The sequence below is a fragment of the Orbicella franksi genome, chromosome 14 (assembly GCF_964199315.1).
Source record: "Orbicella franksi chromosome 14, jaOrbFran1.1, whole genome shotgun sequence".
Lineage (NCBI taxonomy): Eukaryota > Metazoa > Cnidaria > Anthozoa > Scleractinia > Merulinidae > Orbicella > Orbicella franksi.
This window is the reverse complement of record NC_138158.1, coordinates 21878581-21900448: the sequence shown is the minus strand read 5'-3', so window position 1 is coordinate 21900448 and position 21868 is coordinate 21878581. Positions and strand designations below refer to the sequence as shown.

Here is a 21868-nt window from a genome sequence, read left to right as displayed (position 1 = left end):
CATTTACATTAATTTTAAAAGCTATACTCTTTTATGTTTAAGTGCTTCACGCTGTAGAAACCAGCGAGTCATATTTTAATGTGGAATCATTAGGTCTTACGCAATAGCCCGTCAAAAGCTCTTTTGACAAAATAAAGATAAAGCTCATTGGAATGATTAATTAAGGTCGGCTTTGAGCTGTTTTAAATTACTTGAATCAAAACATTCCCACCAAACAAATAATTACAAATGGTTGGACATTAATTTGTAGCTTCGAATTTCAGTCTGAATTTTACATCGACTTTATTAGATGCTATTTGTGATATTTCCGCTAGGACAGTACGAATCCTTATTGTTTCTTAATCCTCGTTTATTGCAGTGATGCTAAATCTTCTCCTAGGTTTCCGAACTGCTCGGTAAAGAATTTAAACCACCATCGTAACAAACAACGGCTCCTCGGGCTGGTTTTTAACGATACCTCAGCAACTGACGCAATAAAGCCCTATGGCTTAAGCATTTCAAAAGTTACCTTAAATGAGACGAATAACAAGAGGATTTCTCCATATCAAGTCGATTATTTTAGTACAATCAAACTATTGGCGTTAGCGGGTGGTCCACGAAAATTAAAAATCTTAGGAATAAAATGACTCTGGAAATGCGTAATTATTTTTATCCGTCATTTCCATCATGGGCTCATTTTCAATTAAAATTCTTTAAGAAACTGGCAAGGGGTTCCCGTAGAAATTCAATTTCTCCATTCTTTTTTCATATCATTAGGTACAAAGCGCCTGATTTGGATATTCAGTTCTATTTCCAAAAAAATTTAAGCCACTAACAACAAACTAATTAACAATTGTTGTGAGTTTTATAATTTTTGCCAGCTTTGAATTTAACTCTCATCTAGTGTAGGGTGTTGACAGCTAAACTGTTCTGCTTAAACACAAGAATATTAATTCCTTTCGCAGTTGAGTCAGTAGACGACATTTTGGCTAGACGTACAAATTTCCTCCTGGTGGTCTTTGCCGCAAAATCTAGCTCAGGTCTGTGATTCGGGAGAATCGCTTTTGTTCGGTTTTCCTTCAACCGCGCGTTATTGTGTTCCTCTAGTTTGTTCTTGCAAGATCTTGATGTGTTAAGCTTTAGACTGCTGTTTTGATAGGAAAAGTCGCCGGTAATCGATGCGAAAGATGAAGATTTGAAAGCTTTTAGTCCATAGGTCAAAGTCGGTTTTTGATTGGTTAATAGTGCGGTCCATTGTATTTAAATATTGATTTACGATGTAAAACAAACCTTGGGGCCTTAATAAATTAACTAGAGTACTTCTGGAGCCTGTACCGTAATCTAGTATATATTCTGCACGCTCAGATGTCATTTAAAGGTGTAATTTAATCGATGGTATAATTCAGGCTCTGGAAGCGATAACCCTCTTCTTATAACAACGGCAGAAAGGCCAGCAATCGGCCACGTTATGTTTCAAATGCAAATGTGTTTAAATTACATGGAGACTCGGCCAAACAGGTGGCCAGCCAGCGCGAGTGATGATGAATGTAACCTATGCGTTGTGAGTTGAGCCGAGCGGCACTTTCATTTCAAGTGATTTTTTTAATTGAGAAAATGGCCGTGCACAGCTGAGATATCCGCTCCATGCAGACGGACCAAACTCGAACGATGCTCGAGCCAGGACTGGGAATTGCGCGGGCGAAATCCGAGTCCAACTTCGAAGACTCGTTGCCAGCGCGCGTCCTAGCGAAGGACCGGGTTATTATCAACGTAGGCGGCTATCGCCACGAAACGTACTTAAGCACGCTTAGGGTTGTACCGGATTCAAGGCTAGCCTGGATCGCGGAAAATGCTTCTAAACAAGCCGAGTACGATCCGGAAAACAACGAGTACTTTTTTGACCGCCACCCTGGGGTCTTCGCCAGCATTATCAATTACTATCGGACCGGCAAACTTCATACTCCTAGTGATGTGTGCGGACCACTGTTTGAGGAAGAGCTGGCGTTTTGGGGGATAGACGAGCTTCAAATGGAGCCGTGTTGCTGGAGTAATTATACCCAGCATCGAGATGCACAAGCGACACTGAAGGCATTCGAAGGATTGCAAAAAAGCGTCGAGGAATCTGAAAATGAAGCCAGCGCGTTCAAAGTTCGACACAAGGAATCTTCAAGAACGAAATGGAAGAAAGAAATTTGGGCCATGTTGGAGCAGCCATATTCTTCAAAATACGCGCAGGTTTGGAATCTACATTATTTTACCTTATTTCTTTTTTCATTTCACTGCTAAAGGCAAATTAAATAATAATAATAACAACAAAAATTTTGATGTTTATAAAAGCAATTTTACTCAGCAAGTTTCTTGTGAAGGTATCGCGATTTTTTTTCCGCTTTTACTTCAACCAGGGCAGGCGACTAATTTACATGTAATAGATCGAATTTAATACTTTTTTTTTTTTTCTTTTTTCAAATTTAGGACGGAAGTGAGATGTAGTTGCACAACCGTCGTCAGTTTCTACCGTTTGAGTGCGAAATCGTGATTTTAGTTGTTCCGGCTAAATCGATAAGAGTCGGAGCTTGTGCCTAAAGACGGAATTTCGTTTGCTTTTCGGTTTTCATTTTGCACGTTTCTGCGCGTATGCAAATTAAAAAATCGAGCTGGCATTTTGACTTGTCAAGTGGATGCGTTTTGAAACTACAGCTAAAATACTTGTGGGAGTGCGTATCGATTTACCACTCAAAACAATTTTTTTTATTTTTAAGCATTTAAATTGAAAGTCATCTTAACGCAGACTACGTCAAATTAAACGTAAATTTGCTTCCAACTTGTGTAGAGGTCACATATCTCACTGCAGAACCCAAGCCTCGAAGCGATGGTGTTGTTTGATGTTATTTATATTTAAAAATTCGTCAACATTGTTGTCTGTGTATGTAGAATCGCGTTCTGAGTTTTAAGCGCGTTTCGCTGTCAGAAAACATGTCAACACAATGGCCTACTGTTAAAAATGATGACATGAAACCCGATGGCTATAGCAACATGGCAGTTATAAGAAAATTCTCTCATTATTAATTATGGTAATAACTGTTTGCATCAGCTTGCGAAATATCATCTTGTAGACGATTTCTTCTTCATCAATAAATATTATTATCTCTACTTGCTTTGCATTCGATATTTTGAAAACGGGCTCTTAAGATCGAACCAACAACAGCTCAACACCAGTATTTCTAGAAATGTGCATTTTAATTTTGCGTCGAAACAATTTTGATACAATATATGTTTTGGCTCCGATAAACAATAGCCAAACCGTCTACTGCGGGAACAACAAAATACATTCTAAAAGTCTAAAAAGGGCATACTTCCTATTACACGACATATAACAGTTAAGTTCGACCCCTTCTTCATATTTACTGTTAACTATCTAATGAAAGCAATGATAGAATACTCCTTTGAATCGATCGACCCCTATCATTTGAAAATACCTAAATGGACTCATTTCACTGTTACGGTTCATATAAATTAAATCTACAGTCGAGTTTGCAAGGATTTTTCTCGAAACCAGGAAGTATCGTTGAAGGTAAAATTATGCAGTATCAAAAAAGAAATTGCATTGATTCGCTCGCGAGTTCAAGGCCATCTGTAAATTTTCAGTGCATTTCAGGGGAAAGAAATGAGGAACTGTTTTCATCAGCCTTCAGCGAAACATAATTTTAATATGTATTCAGGTGAAATAAAGAATCGCCTTGGGTCTTGCTCTAAAGTAGATCCGTGTCAAATTGTTTACTTAATAATCAAAAACATACCTGTCCACGAGTTTAATACTTTTTTCGCGATCTTGAGCTTTTTATATATATAAAACGCATTTGACAGAGTCACTGGTATGTCCATGACTCCAACAACAAAATGTTCTTTTTCATAGTTTATTTTCCTTGTCCACGCGAAAACTTTCTTATTGGTGCAAAAGACGTATTGGCTGTTATCCCTGGCACGAAATTGCAATCAACGAACGTATAACAAAGCTACTTACAGCCGACACTTATTATTAATGTTTTAAGAGAAAGCAAAGTATTGAAACCTGTGTTGCGGTCCATGTTTGTGTTAACGCGACAAATTTCGATGCATCCCATGTAAATATTATTTTTCTTACACCATTTTATATATGCCATGAACTGCGATCATCCCTCGAAGTGCTATTACTCGCTCTATCCGACGATATTACATAAAAAAAGCTGCGGAGTTCAAACGCTTTACCGCTTTCAAAACAAACAATTTCAGTGTCTGTCGTGGAGTCGTACAATACATCTTGCACATTATTTTAGATATAAGGGTACCGTTATGTATTTTTATTTTTCGTATTCCAAGTATCTCAGAGTGAAAGAAATCGCAATCGTTTTTGCTGTTATATTTAGCGTTAAACAGTAACAGTCGAATCTGTTAAACATGCATGTATACTGATTTCGTGCAATGTTATTTGCAACAAACCTTCATCTGCCAATTTGTTTACTCTCTAATGCTAAATTTGCCTTGCGAGCTTATTTCAGTACAATCAGTATGCTGATTTCGTACAATGTTATTTACAACAAACCTTCATCATGCGAGCTTATTTCAGTACAATCAATTTAAACGACTGACCGGTGAAATTAACAGAATGTTACCTTTCAAGTCTCATATATGTGATATTAACACTAATGTACGAAGAATAATATTTGACAAACTTGTGTTTGAAGTAGTATATGTATTATTGATACACTTTTTTTTTCTAAGAATATATGATTTATAAGAAAATCGAGGCTAAAATGTTTGACATTTTTTATAAGAAATTTTATAAAAATATCGAAGATTTTAAGAATATTTAAAAAAAACCTGAGGCTGAGATTTTGAAAAGAACATAATTTTTTGTGTTGAAAATTTGTAAATACAATACAATTATATGTTTCTAACTAAAACTATGGAATTCTTCCTTTCTCTTAACGGTGAAACCAGCCAAAAAGCACCAAAATCTGTACTGGTCGTATGTTCGATGCTAAAAACATTTCTGCAAGAAGTTATGTACGTCATATCAGGCCTCTTTGCCTGCAGGCTGGCTCCAAATGCTTTTTAAAACACTGTCTAGACACCTCATACATTCGAAAACAGAAATGTCATACGCTGTAATCTAAGAATATTCACAAGAATATATCAGGTCAGCCTGAAATCGGCAGAAAAATAAGAATATTCAGCCTCGGCGGAAAAAAACAATATTCTTATAACAAAAAAGTGTATGCGCAGCGAATGTAATTGAAGCAAAGGCTGTTAGCAATTCAAGTACTTTAACAGATCTCGAATGCAGTAGCACAGGAAATGAACCACAACTAGCTGCCTGCTGTAGTGTATTATTCATGGGCACCAGCTGAGTACGAAATATGGTCACACGAATCCCCAGTCTTGACACCTTTGTCTTGTATTAAATTAAAACCGAAAGCTTTATAACCGTGTTGAACCATTCAATACGTGTCTATTTGCAATATTGTTACTAACGCTCTTTGACACGAAGGCAGAAGGTAGTGTTTTGTCGAACGTGCGCCATTTTCGATAACGTGTCTTGAGTGAAAAAGAAAGGAATATAAATTTGAGGTTCGCATTATATACAGATTATGCTTAACTTTGTTTTCCACAAAATATTCCAAGAAAGGTAGTTTGGTTTAATGCGACTGAAAAGAAAAAGATTATTCCTGCATACAACGTGGCTTTGTTGTCAAGCCCGTGGCAAGTACACAAATTGACTGCAGCCAAAATTTGGCCTTGATTATAATTGTTACAATAGATGGGCCAGATGACAAAAGCTACTAAGCAGTTCAACTATAATATTGGAAGTCTTTGAAATAGTCTTCTTGCCCGCGGAAAAAAGAAAAAGTACATATCTTCGTATTATAGGGCTACAAAAACCTCTATGTGGTTGATTTTAGCCCGGGGGCATCGATTTAACAATCTGATAGCAACACTGACTTTTAATTACGACAATAGTCTTTGTAATTTGTAATTTAAATTACAGACACAAAAGTGACGAAGTTGAACGAGTGTAGCCTTTTTGGCGGCAGGCCGCATACGGTTTTTACTGACTCAGCCAAAATCATGAATTCGCTTGTTCTGCAACGTGCTCTATACAAACAGAATGAACGCAAATTTATAGTAACCAAGATTAAGATAAACCAGCTGGGAGCGGCTAAATTTAATTCAACTTATATCAATCGTGGTTCAGGTTATCTATTTTTCCCGCCTTTGGCACCCGTCACTCGTTGGATATTTTTGCTTCGACTGCGGATTGGCTCGTTTGGCGTTATAGAGCGTTTTCACATGACGTTACGGCAGCCATATTGGTTGTGTTCCAAAACAATGAAACGGCGGCCATGCTGGTGTACCAAACCAATCCTGTGGGAGTTGAACTCTTTCCTTATGTACCTTTTGTTTCAATAAATATGCATGTGTACGTAAGTGAAACGCTATATTAGTGATGTACAACGCCCTTCTATTTGATTTAGACTTGCATCAACTGTTTTAACAAAGTTGTAACCCGTGAAAACAGTCCGCTAAGGAATATTAATTAAATGTGTCATTCGCCGTGTACCACGATTTTGGCGCGTGGCTCTTCGGAAGAAAACATTCGACCAAGTGTGTGTTTCTAATAAAGTCATTTTTCTCAAAGTAGACGACGGAGAGGAGAGAAAAAGTGTTTCACCAATTCTGACGTGAACATTACTTTCAAAAGTATGAGAAAACTGGGCTCAAAATTAGCAAAAAGTCCGTTCCATTTCCCACGGGAGGAAACTCCAAGAATTACATGCTAATGAGATGAGAGCCCGGGGAGATACTCTAGAAAGTTTTTTGTTACGTGGAGGCTCCGCACCGAGGTTCAGCCCCTTGTCCTTTTGTATACCATTTCGACAGAGAAGGTACTCCTTTGGTAAACCTTTTACTGGAAAACGGGTTCCTCTTTCACGTACCTACTTAAGAAAACTGCACCCTTCGAATGAAGTTAATGAATAACATTACCGGGGAACATCGAGCATTACCAGAAGAGATGTTAACCAGAAAAACAAGTATTATTTTTTCAGTTCATCTTGTGGCCGGAGTCAAGATATTCCGATTGCCCAACCCTTTTCTATACCCCAACTTGTGAAATCCCTAGGAAAGGTAACCCCTTTTGGGCGGAGCCTCCCCGATAGGCCATTACAGGGGGCATCCCCGGGGGGATGAGAGCACACCGAGATCTGCACAGACCAGCATTACATCTCTACTCTCTCTTTTTTTTTTTCAGATGTTTGCTATGGTGTCATTGATTGTCATAGTCTTATCAGTGCTCACATTTTGCCTGGAATCAATTGAAGACCTGAGTGAGGACTACAAGTCTTTGTTCGAGGGCATGGAATATTTCTACCTGGTGTGGTTTTCAGCCGACTTTCTGGCCAGGCTTTGCACATGCCCTTCACTGCCCGAATTTTTTAAAACATTTATGACATGGGTCGACATAACATCAGTGGTTCCCCTTTACGTCAACTTGTCAAGTACAGTGACAGGCACTCTAACCTTTCTGTTCGTTCTCCGACTGATCAGGATTTTCCGGTTATTCAGGTTTTTTCGGACCATGAGTGGCATGCAAGTGATTGGACATACCTTGAGAGCCAGTGCACGGGAGTTATTTCTCCTGGTCCTTATCCTATTGATTCCCATGGTCATTTTCTCGACGTTGGTTTTCTATGCAGAAAAGGTGAGAAAAGTTGACATTTCACCCCGTTTCACCAAGATCTGCGATATTCCCTACTCTATTTATGACCTGACCAAATATTCGATACCCTATTTATGACCTAACCATTAAATTAAAACCCTGTTTCAGAACCGCGTCATAATAAGTTCCCTAAAAAGTTTAGACCAATGTTAAATCACCGTAAACATGATTTTTGAAGGGCTTTTGTTAACTTGATAATAATGAAAAAGTGGCTTCTTCTTAAAAACATACCCATATCAAGGTTAGAGTGCAAAAACCATACCCTAATTATGACCAAAACGGCTGAAAAATCATACCCTTTGGGGCCGTACATACCTATATAGCTCATATAAGGGAGTACCCCCCCCCCCCGAGTGTACAAGGCGGCTTTACCTTTTTAATCTGTGGATGAAACCCTAGTGTGTGACCATTCAAATGAAAGCTTTGAGCAGTACTTTCATGTGGTACTGTTTATTATACTATACAAGGTGGTTCTAGCTTTTAAGTTTTGTGGATGAAATCTTAGTGTGTGACCATTCAAATGAAAGCTACTATTTACCATAATGGAACAGTTTACTATGAAGTAATATACGGCCCTAACCTTTCAGTTATGTTTGTGGAGGAAATCCTGGTGAGCGGCCATTTATTTGAAAACCATTGAGAAGTACTTTCAAAAGCCATCAAAGTTTGGTTTTATTATTTGGTTGTATTTTTTTTTTCTGCAGACTCTAAAGCCACCATCGGATTCAGATTTTGACAGCATCCCAGAAGCCTTTTGGTGGGCTGTAATCACCATGACGACAGTAGGCTATGGTGATACATATCCTAAGTCCCTTCTTGGAAGGATTCTTGGCGCAATTTGCGCATGCGTAGGGGTGCTCATCGTAGCACTTCCTGTGTCTGTGATTGGCAGCAACTTCACTTTGTTTTATTCTCATGCGCAAGCGCAGTTGAAACTGCCTAAAAAGAAGCGCACGCCGATTTTACTTGGTGCTGCAGGCGCTCTCGTGTCAGAGTCGACTTTGTACAACAACGAAGGAAACTCGGACAGTTCAGAGGCAGTCAGTAATCCGAGTCCACGCAACGAAACCTTGCCTCTGCCGCGAAAGAGTCTTCGGAATCCGTCGATAACTCCTCGGTGTCGCTCGACTCGTAGGGAAGCGGTGCTGCCACCCTCCACGTTGCCTCGGCTAGAGTCGGACACCTCCGATGTGGAACATGCTTCCAATGTGAAGAAGAGCGCAGAGGAGTTATTTTCGTCTCCACCTACGGGCAGTGCAATGGACATATCCAGTGGCCTCCGAGGAGCCAGTGACGTCATGTTGCATATAACGGCTCCCTCGCACCGCCGAATGGCAATTTCTCCCGCACCCACCCCTTCGGGAAAGAGACAGAGTCAGCGCAAGAGGAGGCGAGGCGGAAGTAAACGTCTAGCTAACCGTGGAAACGGCGATGTATCGTCACACGAGAAAGAGAGAGACAGTTATTATACGACAACCGACGGGGATAGCGCGGGGGAGAGTGGAATCCTTGGGAAATCTCCAAGTGAAACCTCGCCACAGGAAGGATACGGTGGAACGCACGAATCGTCAAATGAATCAAACACATCAGAACACAAAAATAACGAGGGTAGAAGAGCTGTCCTTTCGGACGAAAAAACGGAAGATGAAATGCGGCCGCTGCGTGACCCTGGTGACGGCCGTGACTCCGGTCACGCTCATGTTAATTTACGAGGAGTAACGTTTGACTCTAGCAAAGACTACAATGACGATGAAAAGGGACAAGAAAGACAAGACAATAAAATAGAACCTGCACCGCCGTGGAGATCATCAGAAAACTTAAACGAAGAGAAAAATCCCAACAAACTTTCGGCTGAGCCTCGGGTTCGGTCTAGAAGCGAACTCGCGTCCAGTGACACTCCGCCAGGCAAGAGACGAAACGCGATTGGCGGAAACAGAGGTATTACGTCATTGCCAATATCGCCTCTGGTGAGATCGGAAGAAAAGGTACACAGGCCACCAGCAAATGGATCTTTTGATGATTTAAAGGGTAGAAAATGTATAGACAGTGCAAGGAATTCGCAATATGCAGATAACAATTCTCCCCAAGAATTGAAACATTTGCAGCATTCTACGCCTTCACAGAGCAATAACGTGTTGGAATCTGAAGGCAGGGATGATATGCTTAGGTCGGCAATTAGAGGACATAAAAGAGACAACATTCAAAATATGACCCGTGTATGATCCTAGCTCGGACACACAAGGAGACGAGAGGTGGTGGGAGAGGTGTCTGGTGAATGGCAGACCCATTTCATCGACCGTTCTATATAGAGATCACTTCTTTTTGTATATAAAGAAATACCCGGACACATTGTGCAATGTTTGAATTATGCCTTCCTGAAATTGCCCCAAAACCCTTCTAAAAAAAATTCCGCGCAAAGTTTCAGCTATAGAGCGGTTTTTCACCTGACTTCATAGCAGCCATAATGGTGTTTCAAAACAATGAAACAGGGGCCTTGTTTGCGTACCAAACTAATCCTGTGGGAGTTGAACTCTTTTCTTAGGTGAACACTTCTTTTGTTCCAATAAATGTGCATGTGTCCTGGCCACGTGAGTGAAAACGTTCTATTGATTGATGTGCGTAACAATTTTGACGCGAGTCAATCGTTGCAACATTCACGTGGATTCTGAGGCAGTGTCAAAAATATCAGCAATGTTCTGCCCACTTATCAAAGCAAGACGACTGTTTGCCACCTTTTTAAGAGCAAACATTCTAATTGTCTGCAGAACATTTTCTCGGCTGCTTGATCCAGCTACCATCGCAATTTTGGCTTTGTAATATTGCACGCCGCCGCGTGGGCAACGTGCCAAATGCTGCCCTGTGAGGCACTTGCATAATTTTGCAGTGTCTGGGCATGGTTAATAGAGGGAATGATTATGAAAACTGGCAAACTTCTTGTTGTATGTTTTGTTGGCTATTTTAGGAGTTGACCCTGCACAAAACCTGGTAAAATACAGAAGACAGTTATGTGTGCTCATACAACCAACCAATAGAAGTATTGCGATTATGTAATTCATGCGTAGTACCAAAAGATGTACAGGGTCACAGACCTTCCAATATAAATCTTAGCCTGTTTGTTTGCTTCTTTGATGTTTACCGGGCTTCTTAGCCATTTTCCTCTAGGTACTATGGTCTGGGCCATTTGCTATTAAACCGATGTTACTTTTTTCTATTTCTGAAGATAAAGTTTGAATCTGGGTTATGCTATACTGCTATACAAAGGAAATTTAATTTAATGCGACCATGAAAGATAGTAAATTTTAAGCTCCGTGAATGTCAGGAACGTGGGACAAATAGTAATAAGAGCCCGTCAGTTGTACAGGTTTTACCTTTGTTCCACATTCGTGCCATGATGAGACAATAAATAAAACAAATAAATAAATTCGTATCGTTACATTTACCTTTCACTCTCCCAGCCGCCTCTCCATGTAGTTGGTAATGTATATATATGTGTGAGGCTGAGGATAAAAACTACAATTTTCTAAGTTCAAAACTTTTCAAGAGAGATAACTAGGTTCGAGTAGAAACATTTCCATGCCAATGACGCAGCCTTACAGAGATGCGAGACTCCATCTGATTGGCTGTTACCTGCGCGGGAAAATTCAAAACCAAGAAACAGCCAATCACAGACGCTACACGGAAGTTTAAGCACCAGTCACTCTAACTAGGCTAAGTTAAAAATTATCATCGAGGCATGGTAGCAGCTTTTATAATACAATTTGATGTTTTTGGCGGAAAAGAGAGTTAGCTAAGAATGTTCACAACCATTGGACATCTGACAAAAATATCCAGTGAGCCTCTTGTCATTGGTGTAGAATTTTTCCATTTTTTGTCTGGCATTTTTTTTTTGGGGGGGGGGGGGGGGAGGCAAATGTGAGCTCAGTTAAAGTTTAATGCCAAACTTCCCTTGAGCGGATAAAACTATTGAGCTCGTAAAGATGGTCACTAATGTTGTTTTTTTAGCAATTTTAGTATTTTACAAGTTACTCTATAATTAACATATTTTTAAGCTTTCTCAGTCTTTGGCGAGAATTTTTGCCTGACGACTGAATACCAAATTATTTTAAGGTAAGAACTCATTTTCTTGAACGCATAGCAATTAATTTTTTCTAAATTGTGTTGATTGCAGATTGTTTGCAGGACGTTTTTTAATTAGTTCTCAATTAGTTCTTCATGTCACTCCGAGACAGATCCGAACCTGAAGGTTTTTTTTTTAAATCTGAAGCTAAGGTTACTGAGCAAATGATTTTCCAGATGGTGTGAATATAACCAGAGTTATCTTCAAGTGCGCATGCGTGCGCTATCCCAGGTTTGGAGAATAATTAACGTAAAGTGCAGCGAGGAAGGGCATTTCTCCCCACCCTCCATCCCCTTCTGACTGCGCGCACTTGAGAGACGTGTTACTCGGCCCGAAGACTTCCAAATGTTTTATAACGGGCATAGAAGCATGGACGTCTCTTGCTTGAACGAAGACAGTGTACTATATTTTACCGGCAAGTAAATCATGAGAACTACAAATAGGCCTTGTAACGAAGTTGAAATGAAATGCATTCAGGGTTCATTTTTAATCAGGAATTTTTTTTTTAAATAACTCCAAAATAGGCGCTTTGCTATGGAAAGTTTGTAGACGTAAGGTATAATTAGGCAAAAACGTTAAAGACCACTGTGAACATGTTTGTACAGACAATTATATATCAGGTGGTCGAAGCAAAAGAGAAACTTGTTTGTTTGGCTGTTTGAATAATTCCTGGAATAGTTATGAATTCAGGGATTACGTTTATGAAATTGAGAGCAAAGTTATAAAGTATTAGAACAATTAATTGACAGGAGTATTTTGGTGCAAAATATTGCTTTTGAAGGTCGATGGTCGAGTGTCCGATAAATCTTCAAATACGCAGAGATGGTTTATTGATCGATATAAACAGTCCTCTTCGCTAAAAGTTTAGACTCAGAGGCACAACTTAACCTTGCTGTGCAACGAATCAATTTTTTCTTAGCCGTTCCCGTAATTTTTTTAAAGTTTTAATAATCACTTTGAAAGAGGATTTTAAAAAGTATCGTTGACGCAACGAGGTCTTTCAAAGAACATCACCAAACTAACGATATTTAACTTTAACTTTAACTTAATTAAATTCGTTGCATAGTCATACGTAGGAAACCAAAGTGATAAAAGAATAAACTTATGCTAGTATATAATAATAAGCTGATCTAAAAATAAGTTTAGATACTTACATCCCCACCACTTCACTTGTACTTGGAAGATTATAAGAAAGAGATTTGTTATCATAAAAGTGTAGAAGCTTCCTTTTAAACTGATGTGTGAACTGAGTCCACACTTTATTTTTCCGTTAGTAGTTTTTTCCTAGAATCGATAGACGTATAATAAGACGAATATCTGGGGCCTCCTGATTTTAATCTGCCTTTTTTTTTTTTTTTTGGCAAACTGATCGAGAGCATTTATTCTTAGATTGTATCACCGTTAGAGGAAAAAGAAATAGAACTAATTCAAGGCTTGGTGATAAAATCATCGATGTCATTCGTTGCTAGGAAACGCCAACCAGACAGGTGCAATGGAAAAATAAAGACCCGGATGCGATAAGAAAATAACATCTTCGATTTACAAGCGGGGGAAATTCTGGTCATCTTTTCTTTAAATTTGCGGTTTAAGATCAGGAATTTCAAGCGAGCTTCATGCCGTAAATTACAGACTAAAAGGAAAAAATGTCACCTCTAGAGAGAAGAGACACGAGCAAGCTTGATGCCCTCGCTTCAAAGAAGGACATGCGAGATCGTGTTGTTTTGAATGTCGGAGGAAAACTCTTTGAGCCGTACATAAGTACGCTGAGAAATATACCAGATATTCCGCTCTCGAGGATCTTAGAGAACCGAGGCAAACTTGATTACGATCCAGAAACAGGGGAATATTTTTTCGATCGACATCCAGGCGTTTTCGCGCAGGTTTTGAACTATTTACAAACGGGCAAACTTCACTGTCCTCGAAACATTTGCGGTCCATTATTCGAGCAAGAGCTCGCTTACTGGGGCTTAGATGAGCAACAAATGGAATCGTGTTGTTGGCCAAATTACACGAAACACAGGGACGCTCAAGAAAACTTGCAGGCCTTAGATTTTAGGCCAAAATATGAAAACTCGGCGGATGAGAGGCCTCGAGATCGGTTTTACAATCATCCCAATTCGTCGTGGTGGCAAAGAAACCAGCCGATTGTTTGGGAAATTCTGGATGATCCGTATTCGTCCTCGACGGCTAAGGTACCTTGTAATTCTATTGTGCTTACAGTTAGTGAATAAAGTAACTTGCTGACTTACGCATATTTGTTAAAACCGCGCGATAAAAGTCTTTTCTTCCAGCAAACCATGAAAAAAACCGAAACAAAATTCATCTCAGAATTATGCTGTTTGTTTAGCACAAGATATGCAAATTTCTATCAATATAAAACCACAAAGACGAAAGATAGGAACTTAGAATTTAAGCCATATGATATTATGGCCTAGAATGTTAAAACTCTTGTCAACGTTCTTATTTTCTGATTTTACTGAAAAACCTTCAAAAACGCTGCTTTGTGTTGCTTTGCCCTGTTCCTCACCCTTCTGATGTGAATTAAAAAGTTATCTGTGGCTTGACCTATAAAAAATTATCTGAATCTCCTTTTAAGCTTCCGTAAATGAATTTGAATAATTCGGGAAGTTCTTTCTTTGACGGGATTATGGAATTACAAATTAAGCGAATTTCTGTTGTAAAAGGAACACAGTTTTTTTCATCACCGTAGACTGCCGCTTCTAACCCCTGGGCTTATGCAACTTCGTAAGAGCTTTTAGACGGGCTTATATCCGAGGGGCTTATAACCGAAATAAAACATAATTTATTGATTTCGTATTTTATTTGAAACTACAGTAGGGCTTATATCGGGGGGGGGGGGGGGGGCGCTTATAATCAGAACTGAATATTATGTTTACAAGTAGAACGGCCTCTAACCGGGCGGGGGGAGGGGGGCTTATAAGTGGGAGGGATTATAAGCGGCAGTTTACAGTAACAGATAATAGTTTTTTTGTTTTGTTTTGTTTGTTTGTTTTTGTTTTTGTTTTGTTTTTTCAATATTTTCAACCTCTCCGCATGCAACTTGTTTTAAACTTTATTTTACTAGGTATTTGCCTGGGTCTCTCTGGGGTTCATAGTCACCTCTATCTTCACTATTTGCCTGTGGACCGTCGAATACTTCAAGGGAGTCAGAGAAGTGCCCGTCACTCGCAATGTTACACACGGAGCTAACAACTATAGTAAGTACAGCGGTAAAATGGTACCCTAAACATTGACCGGGGACATCAATAGGGAGGAAAGATGTTCTCTGTACTTAATAAGTTTGGAAAACTACATGTACATCGCAATTAAAGGAGCTCAGTCACTGGATTTTAAGTTATTTTGAAACCATGAAAATAGTCGTTTACTAAGATAGAAAAACACCAAAGAGATAATCATAAACCATAAAGGAACAAGGATAGTCAAGGATGGAGAAGATTAACACGGATTGCAAACGACAAACTTGAAAAACTTTTAGGCTAAGGTTTTTCCAGGTGCGCAAGCCGTAGCGTAGCTCCTTTAAGTGACGCGTATAGCCCGTTAAAAGTCCCCTTACGGCTTTACTTGGTCCACCATCTGCCATTCTTTTTTGCGCGGGATTTAGGTTATGTTTCAATTTGCAAAACAAACAAACAACAACAACATCTATTAGTTGTGGACTAAATTAAGCTCACCTCTCACTGGCCCATATGTGCTAATGTTCTGATCAAATTTCTTCAAATTCTATTACTGGCCTTTTTTGTGATGTGGGCATGTTGTTGAAAAATCCGAAACAGAACAATCATAACCAAGTGAGAGTTTTAAGGGTGCTGGCATCAAAATTGCAGCGTGTTTTAGATTTCATCACTTCGGTCCTGTAGTGACGATTTTCACTCGCCGAATATATTTAGCATTTTGTTGCCTGTAAGATCAATAATAACAAAGTTTCTTTGAAACAATCCTCAGCAACGAAAACGACAACGGAGCTTGAGGGCTCCCGGACCCCGATGGACGCGCTGACGATCATAGACTCGGTGTGTACAGGTTGGTTCACTTTGGAATTCCTGTTGCGCTTGGTTTTCTGTCCCAGTAAGTTCCAATTTGCCAAGAAGCTGCAAAACTGGATTGACCTGCTGGTGATAATCCCACTGTACCTGCTTCTCGTGTTCGAGCGCACAACACTGATTGAAGTCCTGAACACAACGCGGGTGGTGCGCATCTTCAGGTTCTTCAAGCTCTTGTACGACCTCCAGATTCTCGGCAAGACAGTCAAGGCTAGCCGTCATCAACTGGGCCTTCTCCTCCTCATTCTCCTCATTCCTGTCATCATCTTTTCCAGCCTCACTTTGTACGCCGAGAAGAGCTGGGGCACGGCTAAATCCAAATCGTTGTTCCACAGCCTGCCTAATGCTGCCTGGTGGGGTGTCATCACCATGACAACGGTAGGATACGGTGACATTGTACCGGAATCATTTGCAGGCAAGGTCATTGGTGGTATCGCTTCCATTTGCGGCATTATCATCCTCTCTACGTCCGCCTCCGTGATTGGCAGTACCTTTTCCCTATACTACAACCTCGCGCAAGCGCAACTGAAGATTCCCAGGAAGCAACGAAACTTTGAAGTTGACTGCCAGAGCTTGCCAACTGTGCTGGCCTGCAGAACCAGTCAAACTGATTCTATGGTGATTTCCAACAACTCAGACAGTGGCTACCAGCGTTCACCTAATCGCCTTCAGATCTGTGATCGAAACAGCTTTGTGTTTGATTCTAAAGCTATTCCGTCACCCAGGTCTCCATGTGTGTGTCAAGTCTCCCAGGACCCTCCGATACCTTTGAAGCAAGTTTCGTCACCGCGTCCATCTTTACCCCTGACGAGGAAGGCGAGTATCAGGCGGGATAGCATCCTTGTATGAGGAGATGAAATGTTCCTTGCAGAATTAAGTATGACACGGACATATCCGAAACTTAGCAAAGAAAGACAACAGCTGCGGTCGTCAAGAAATCACGGTACAATTTAGAGGCAAACCCGCGTACAGTACTAAGAAATAACGATGCCATTTGATGGTAAACATGGTAAACAACGAATTCTTATCCTGATATTTTAAGATTAAAATAAAGGTATGAAATTTAGTAAGGATAATCAACATTTGCTCACGTCATACAGATTGATATATGGACAGAATGTTCATGTATCATTAGCAACAGTTTTCACATCAAAAGCTGTAAAAAGTGTTTATACGATTGTACACGGAATAGTAAGCAAAACTATACAAGTCGAAAGTACATTAGAAGCTACTTTCAGAGTGTGTAAATATTATAGACACATGGTGTTTAACTGACTCAGATAACTAATTAAAGGATGATAATAAAAATCATATCAGTATACTTGGTGCGACTAGAGACACTAACACGTATTCCCGTACAGCAGGTCGGGGTTACTGGCTTTGCAGTGGCGAATCCAGACCTTAAACTAAGGTGGATGTGGCGGTTTTGTTTTGCGTGCCCTGCCGGCTTTTCTTCCTTCTGTGATTTTTTCGTTTTTCGCCCAAAATAAGGCGGGATCGGGCCCCCCGGGCCTCTCCCCTAGATCCGCCACTGCTTTGTTCCCGCTTGAAATGAGAAATACAAAATACAAAATACGTCAGTGTCACTAAAATCTTCTCAGCCACTGATAAATTGAAATTAAATCGGTTTACGAATTCAGTATTCCTTGGTCGTCGTAAATTCGTTATACGGATAAACGAGTTTACAACTTGACACGGCTGTTAAAAAAGAAAATTCTTACCAGGAGTGGGGTTCGAACCCACGCGGACAACACGTCCATTGGATCTTAAGTCCAACGCCTTAACCACTCGGCCATCCTGGTAATGGATGGGTTCACCACCGAAAACGAAAGAGATATCAAAATGCCGATTCATATATCAGTAATAAATTCGCTTGAACAAAGATTAAACAAAAAAAACACGTGTTACACTGAAGTAACTCGAGCCTTGCAAAACTTGTTATTGATTTTCAACACCAGTTTCCAGTTTTACAAATCAAGAGTTCAGAAATCAAAAGTTCAATTTAGTTCGATTGTCCAGTCATTTTGTGTGAGTTCGATTTGATTACCGAACTCAATCGAACTCAATTCGTGGATTGAGTTCGATTGAAATACAATTCAATTGGGTTTCAATTGGCTATGCCGGGTATTCAAAAACACGCAACTTTTTAGTTATCACCTAGCCTGGAAAGTGTCGGAGATTAAGTAAAATTTGAATCTACATGAGCTATTAAAAACAAGCACACAGATTATATCAAACGTGACCAGGATGGCCGAGTGGTTAAGGCGTTGGACTTAAGTTCCAATGGACGTGTTGTCCGCGTGGGTTCGAACCCCACTCCTGGTATTTTTTTTGCCAAAGACATCAAAATACTGCTGAAGCCGTGACCTTAGGGGTTCATCGTTACCCATAAAACGGGCCAAACATTTTACAGTTACGCGTAACAATTGGAAACTTTTTACAGTTAACCGTAAAAATATTACCCATAAAAGCATTTTAGCTACGAAAGTGAAAGTCTCGGCAAGATTTCTTGTTATTTAAGACGTTTTTGTGTCTTGCCATTTGGCTTGTAAGCCATATTAGTCTACAATTCTTATAGTACCTTTTTCCGTCTCAGAATGGTCTTAGGACCTTAAATATGTTTTACAGTAATCAGAATAAATTTTCAGATTGCATCCTGATTGACTGATGACTGAGATGCCATGGAGAATGAGAGATTGTTTGGACTTATTAATTATCAACAATCTCTTACCATCTGGTAATATTGCTATTGATCCAGACACTAACAGCGCAGCCATCGTTGTCCCCTCTTTAATTAGGTATTGCCAGTAAACATCCAAGGACACTGCTTCTTTCACTTTTTCCTCCGCAGCTCTTTCAATCCCTTTGTCATCTGATCGATGGAACAACTCAGTATTCTGACTTTCTGACGAAGCACTTGGAAAGTTTCTCATGATGTTCGTCGCTTTGTCTCGCATCTGTGATCAACTTTGAGGAGAAGGTGTCGTTTTTTGCTGAGTTGAGAATACGTCCCTTCACTTATAATTGCCCCATTGTCGAGTACCAAAATGTGATCCGCAGTCTCCAGTTATTGTACCTGATGAGTGACTAGGATTCGAAGTCTATCAGCCAGTATTCCGCTGAAACAGTTTTGAAAAATTTGTTGGCCAACTTTGGAATCAACGGCGTTCAGTATATCATCCAAGAGATAGATATCACCATTTGCATACACTGAACGAGCTAAGCTGACCCAAGCTTGTTGACCACTACTTGGGCTTATTCCACGCTCTCCAATCTGGGTAAGGTCTCCTTTGGGAAATATTTTTAAGTCCGCTTTTAACGCACAGGCGTCTAGAATGTTTTCGTACTTTTTTGTTTCCAATGGCTGGCCAAACAAAATATTGTCCCGTATAGCCCCCGAACAGACCCAGACTACCTGAGGAACACTGATTAGCTCTCCTTTAGTCTCGATAGTTCCTTCATCAATGTGGAGGTCATTGATGATGGAGTGAAAAATGCAAGATTTGCCCCAACCAACGCGCGGAGCCTATAATTCCAATAATGTTTCGGCTGAGCTGAAAACTTTGCTCATCTTTGACCAGACTAGCTGATATGTCATGCAAAGCAATCTTAGGGAATGTTTCTTTTTCTGGAACCTTTTTCTGATGCCCTAAAGCCTAGTGGCAACGGCACACTGACTACCAGTGGACAATTATCATCGTCCATTTGCGCATCGATGTTACCTTCTAGAAGGAAACGGGAATTTTTTTCCATTGAGCTAATTGAATATGACAAGAAGAAGTTTGTCTTGACAAACAAATTTGTAGCTGTGCCATTCAAGACTCCGAACAGGGCTATGGTTGTGAACACCTTTTGAGGTGTAAGCTGCTGACCAGTTAGGACTAAACAAGACAGGGCTGTTAGAGTTGTAAGGACTGGGTACGAAATGATGAAGAAATCAACAGCAGACTGAAGAGAAGCCAGTTTTCACACACTTTGAAGTTCTTTCCTGAAAAAAGAAAAAAAAAAAAGGTTTCATTATGCTGTACAGTTAATAGTTGGAGACACCGTGGCCTAGCGTTGGCCTGACGACCTATCTTTCAAGAAGTCCCTGTTGGAGCCCGGGCCAGGATATTGTGGAGTGTTTTGGGATAAAAAACAACTCGTTTTATTTTCACAGTGCCTCTTATCACCTAGGTGTATAAATGGATACCAGAGAATTTTGTGGTTGGGGTACCCCCGAGATATACAAGCATCCCACTGAAGGAAATTAGACGTAGAAATACTGCAAGTTGCTTCACCCTTCTTCTTAACCGTATAGGACCCCTGTTTCTATACACACTTTACCATTGTAACCGTTAACAGAACAATTAATCTTTGGTACTCATACCGGTGAAAGCATTCATGACGCTGATGCGGAGTTGTACTGGTCCTGCTTTTTTCTTGCATCAGTGAAGCATAAGGAAATCAATGAGTAACAAAATTATTTATTCGGCAAAGTGACGCAAGGTTCAGAAACTCGCTCTTGCTCAACGAAAGCTTAAAACACCATCACATGTGCAGCAAGAAAAAAATAGCTATAAAAGAACTGCGACCTTCAATCCAGCGTTTCGTATAGAGTATCATCCTAAATAAATGGCAAATAAATAGCTATAAATATTGTTATGTGTGGTAACCTCGGTATTAGGGTGCACGTTAGCCTCGTTATGATGTATATATAAGGAAGAATGACTTTCAAAATAAACGGTTATTTTGTTCTTGTGGTACGTTGCTGTCTACTTGTTGAAACATGGTGTCAGAAGTGGGATACGAACCCACGCCTCCATTCGGAGACCAGAAAATCGCTGATTCCGAAATCGCTGCGTCGAGACCTGTGATGCGTCGCCTTCATTATGCTCATTCCGGTGTTGTCAGCAGCCTGTCGCAAGCATGAGAATGCATTTACTGGCCGGGCATGAGTAGTAAGATCCAGCAGTTCATTGAGACGTGTGATGTTTGCAGATCCTACGACAAGAGACAGCCTAAAGAGATCCTGATCTCAAACGAAGTCACGGATAGACCCTGGGCCAAAGTTGGAATTGACCTGTTCAGTAACAGGAGTCGTAACTACCTCATCTGTGTGGATTACTACTCCTCGTTTTGGGAGCTTGATCGTCTTTAGAACACACGGTCAGCAACAGTGATCCGGAAGTTGAGGGCCCAATTCGCTAGGCACGGTATTCCAGAAACGTGCGTGTCAGACAACGGCTCACAATTTATTTCAGATGAATTTAAGGAGTTCAGTCGTCATTGGAGTTTCGCTCACGTGACAAGCTCCTCGACATACCCTCAGAGTAACGGGAAAGTTGAGGCAGCCGTCAAGTCAGTAAAGACATTTATGAAGAAATCTAGAAAGGCCAAGACAGATCCTTATCTTGCACTGCTCCAATACAGGAACACGCCTAGTCAAGGAATGGACAGCAGCCCAGTGGTACGACTCATGAGCAGACGAACCAGAACCCAGGTCCCTACCTTGTCGCGGCTCTCCAACCAGCCGTTGATCATAATATAATGTCCACGACAAGCTGCTAACTAACAAAGAACGTCAAGCGATTAATTACAACAAGTGAGCCAAAGATCTTAGCTTGCAGAGCTTAAAAGTGGAGATACGGTTTTTTTAATTTTCCCTCGAAGTCTAACTAGCGAGACCGTCAAAGCGAGGGTGGACAAATCTGTGGGAACTCGGTCGTACGAGGTGGTTACTGAAGATGGTGCCAGATATCGACGGAACCGTCGTCATTTAAGGAAGACAAGAGAGTTTTACAACAGAAGCACATTGACGCGTAATTTAAACCTGACAGAACGCTTCATCCAGCAGGGCACAAGTCAAAAAGCGTCGCCATCCAAGCAGGCAGAAAGGGCTGCTGTGGCTCCTGGGGTGTCTGAGCAACAAGGGGCGTGCCGTGACCCCGTCACTCTCCAGGGACAGTCTGAGTC

At 40.5% G+C, this 21868-nt stretch overlaps 2 protein-coding genes and 2 non-coding genes across 4 annotated transcripts; 3 read left to right on the top strand and 1 right to left on the bottom strand.

The window, feature by feature from the left end:
- The first annotated feature begins 597 nt into the window (after positions 1–597).
- LOC145468258 (uncharacterized) lies at positions 598–10724 on the top strand. Its single transcript, XM_081451942.1, has 3 exons — positions 598–2214; positions 7268–7717; positions 8440–10724. Exons 1-3 carry the CDS (start codon positions 1624–1626, stop codon positions 9955–9957), a joined length of 2559 nt encoding a protein of 852 aa, XP_081308068.1. The 5' UTR covers positions 598–1623; the 3' UTR covers positions 9958–10724.
- A 2629-nt stretch (positions 10725–13353) lies between these two features.
- On the top strand, positions 13354–17926 carry LOC145468270 (potassium voltage-gated channel protein Shaw-like). Its single transcript, XM_081451958.1, has 3 exons — positions 13354–14044; positions 14938–15070; positions 15816–17926. The coding sequence occupies exons 1-3, from the start codon at positions 13496–13498 to the stop codon at positions 16760–16762; spliced, it is 1629 nt and encodes a 542-aa protein (XP_081308084.1). The 5' UTR covers positions 13354–13495; the 3' UTR covers positions 16763–17926.
- Positions 17632–17715, bottom strand: Trnal-uaa (transfer RNA leucine (anticodon UAA)). The gene has a single exon. It is a non-coding gene; the product is annotated as a tRNA-Leu (tRNA).
- A 228-nt stretch (positions 17927–18154) lies between the features above and the next one.
- Positions 18155–18238, top strand: Trnal-uaa (transfer RNA leucine (anticodon UAA)). Its single transcript has one exon. It is a non-coding gene; the product is annotated as a tRNA-Leu (tRNA).
- The last annotated feature ends 3630 nt before the right edge of the window (positions 18239–21868 follow it).

Excerpts from the sequence above, each read along its gene's own strand:
- LOC145468270 (XM_081451958.1), top strand. The coding sequence starts at position 13,496 with ATGTCACCTCTAGAGAGAAGAGACACGAGCAAGCTTGATGCCCTCGCT. Across the intron at positions 14,045-14,937 it reads ATTCGTCCTCGACGGCTAAG|GTATTTGCCTGGGTCTCTCT; the intron begins GTACCTTGTAAT and ends TTATTTTACTAG. Across the intron at positions 15,071-15,815 it reads ACACGGAGCTAACAACTATA|CAACGAAAACGACAACGGAG; the intron begins GTAAGTACAGCG and ends AACAATCCTCAG.
- LOC145468258 (XM_081451942.1), top strand. The coding sequence starts at position 1,624 with ATGCAGACGGACCAAACTCGAACGATGCTCGAGCCAGGACTGGGAATT. Across the intron at positions 2,215-7,267 it reads ATTCTTCAAAATACGCGCAG|ATGTTTGCTATGGTGTCATT; the intron begins GTTTGGAATCTA and ends TTTTTTTTTCAG. Across the intron at positions 7,718-8,439 it reads TGGTTTTCTATGCAGAAAAG|ACTCTAAAGCCACCATCGGA; the intron begins GTGAGAAAAGTT and ends TTTTTTCTGCAG.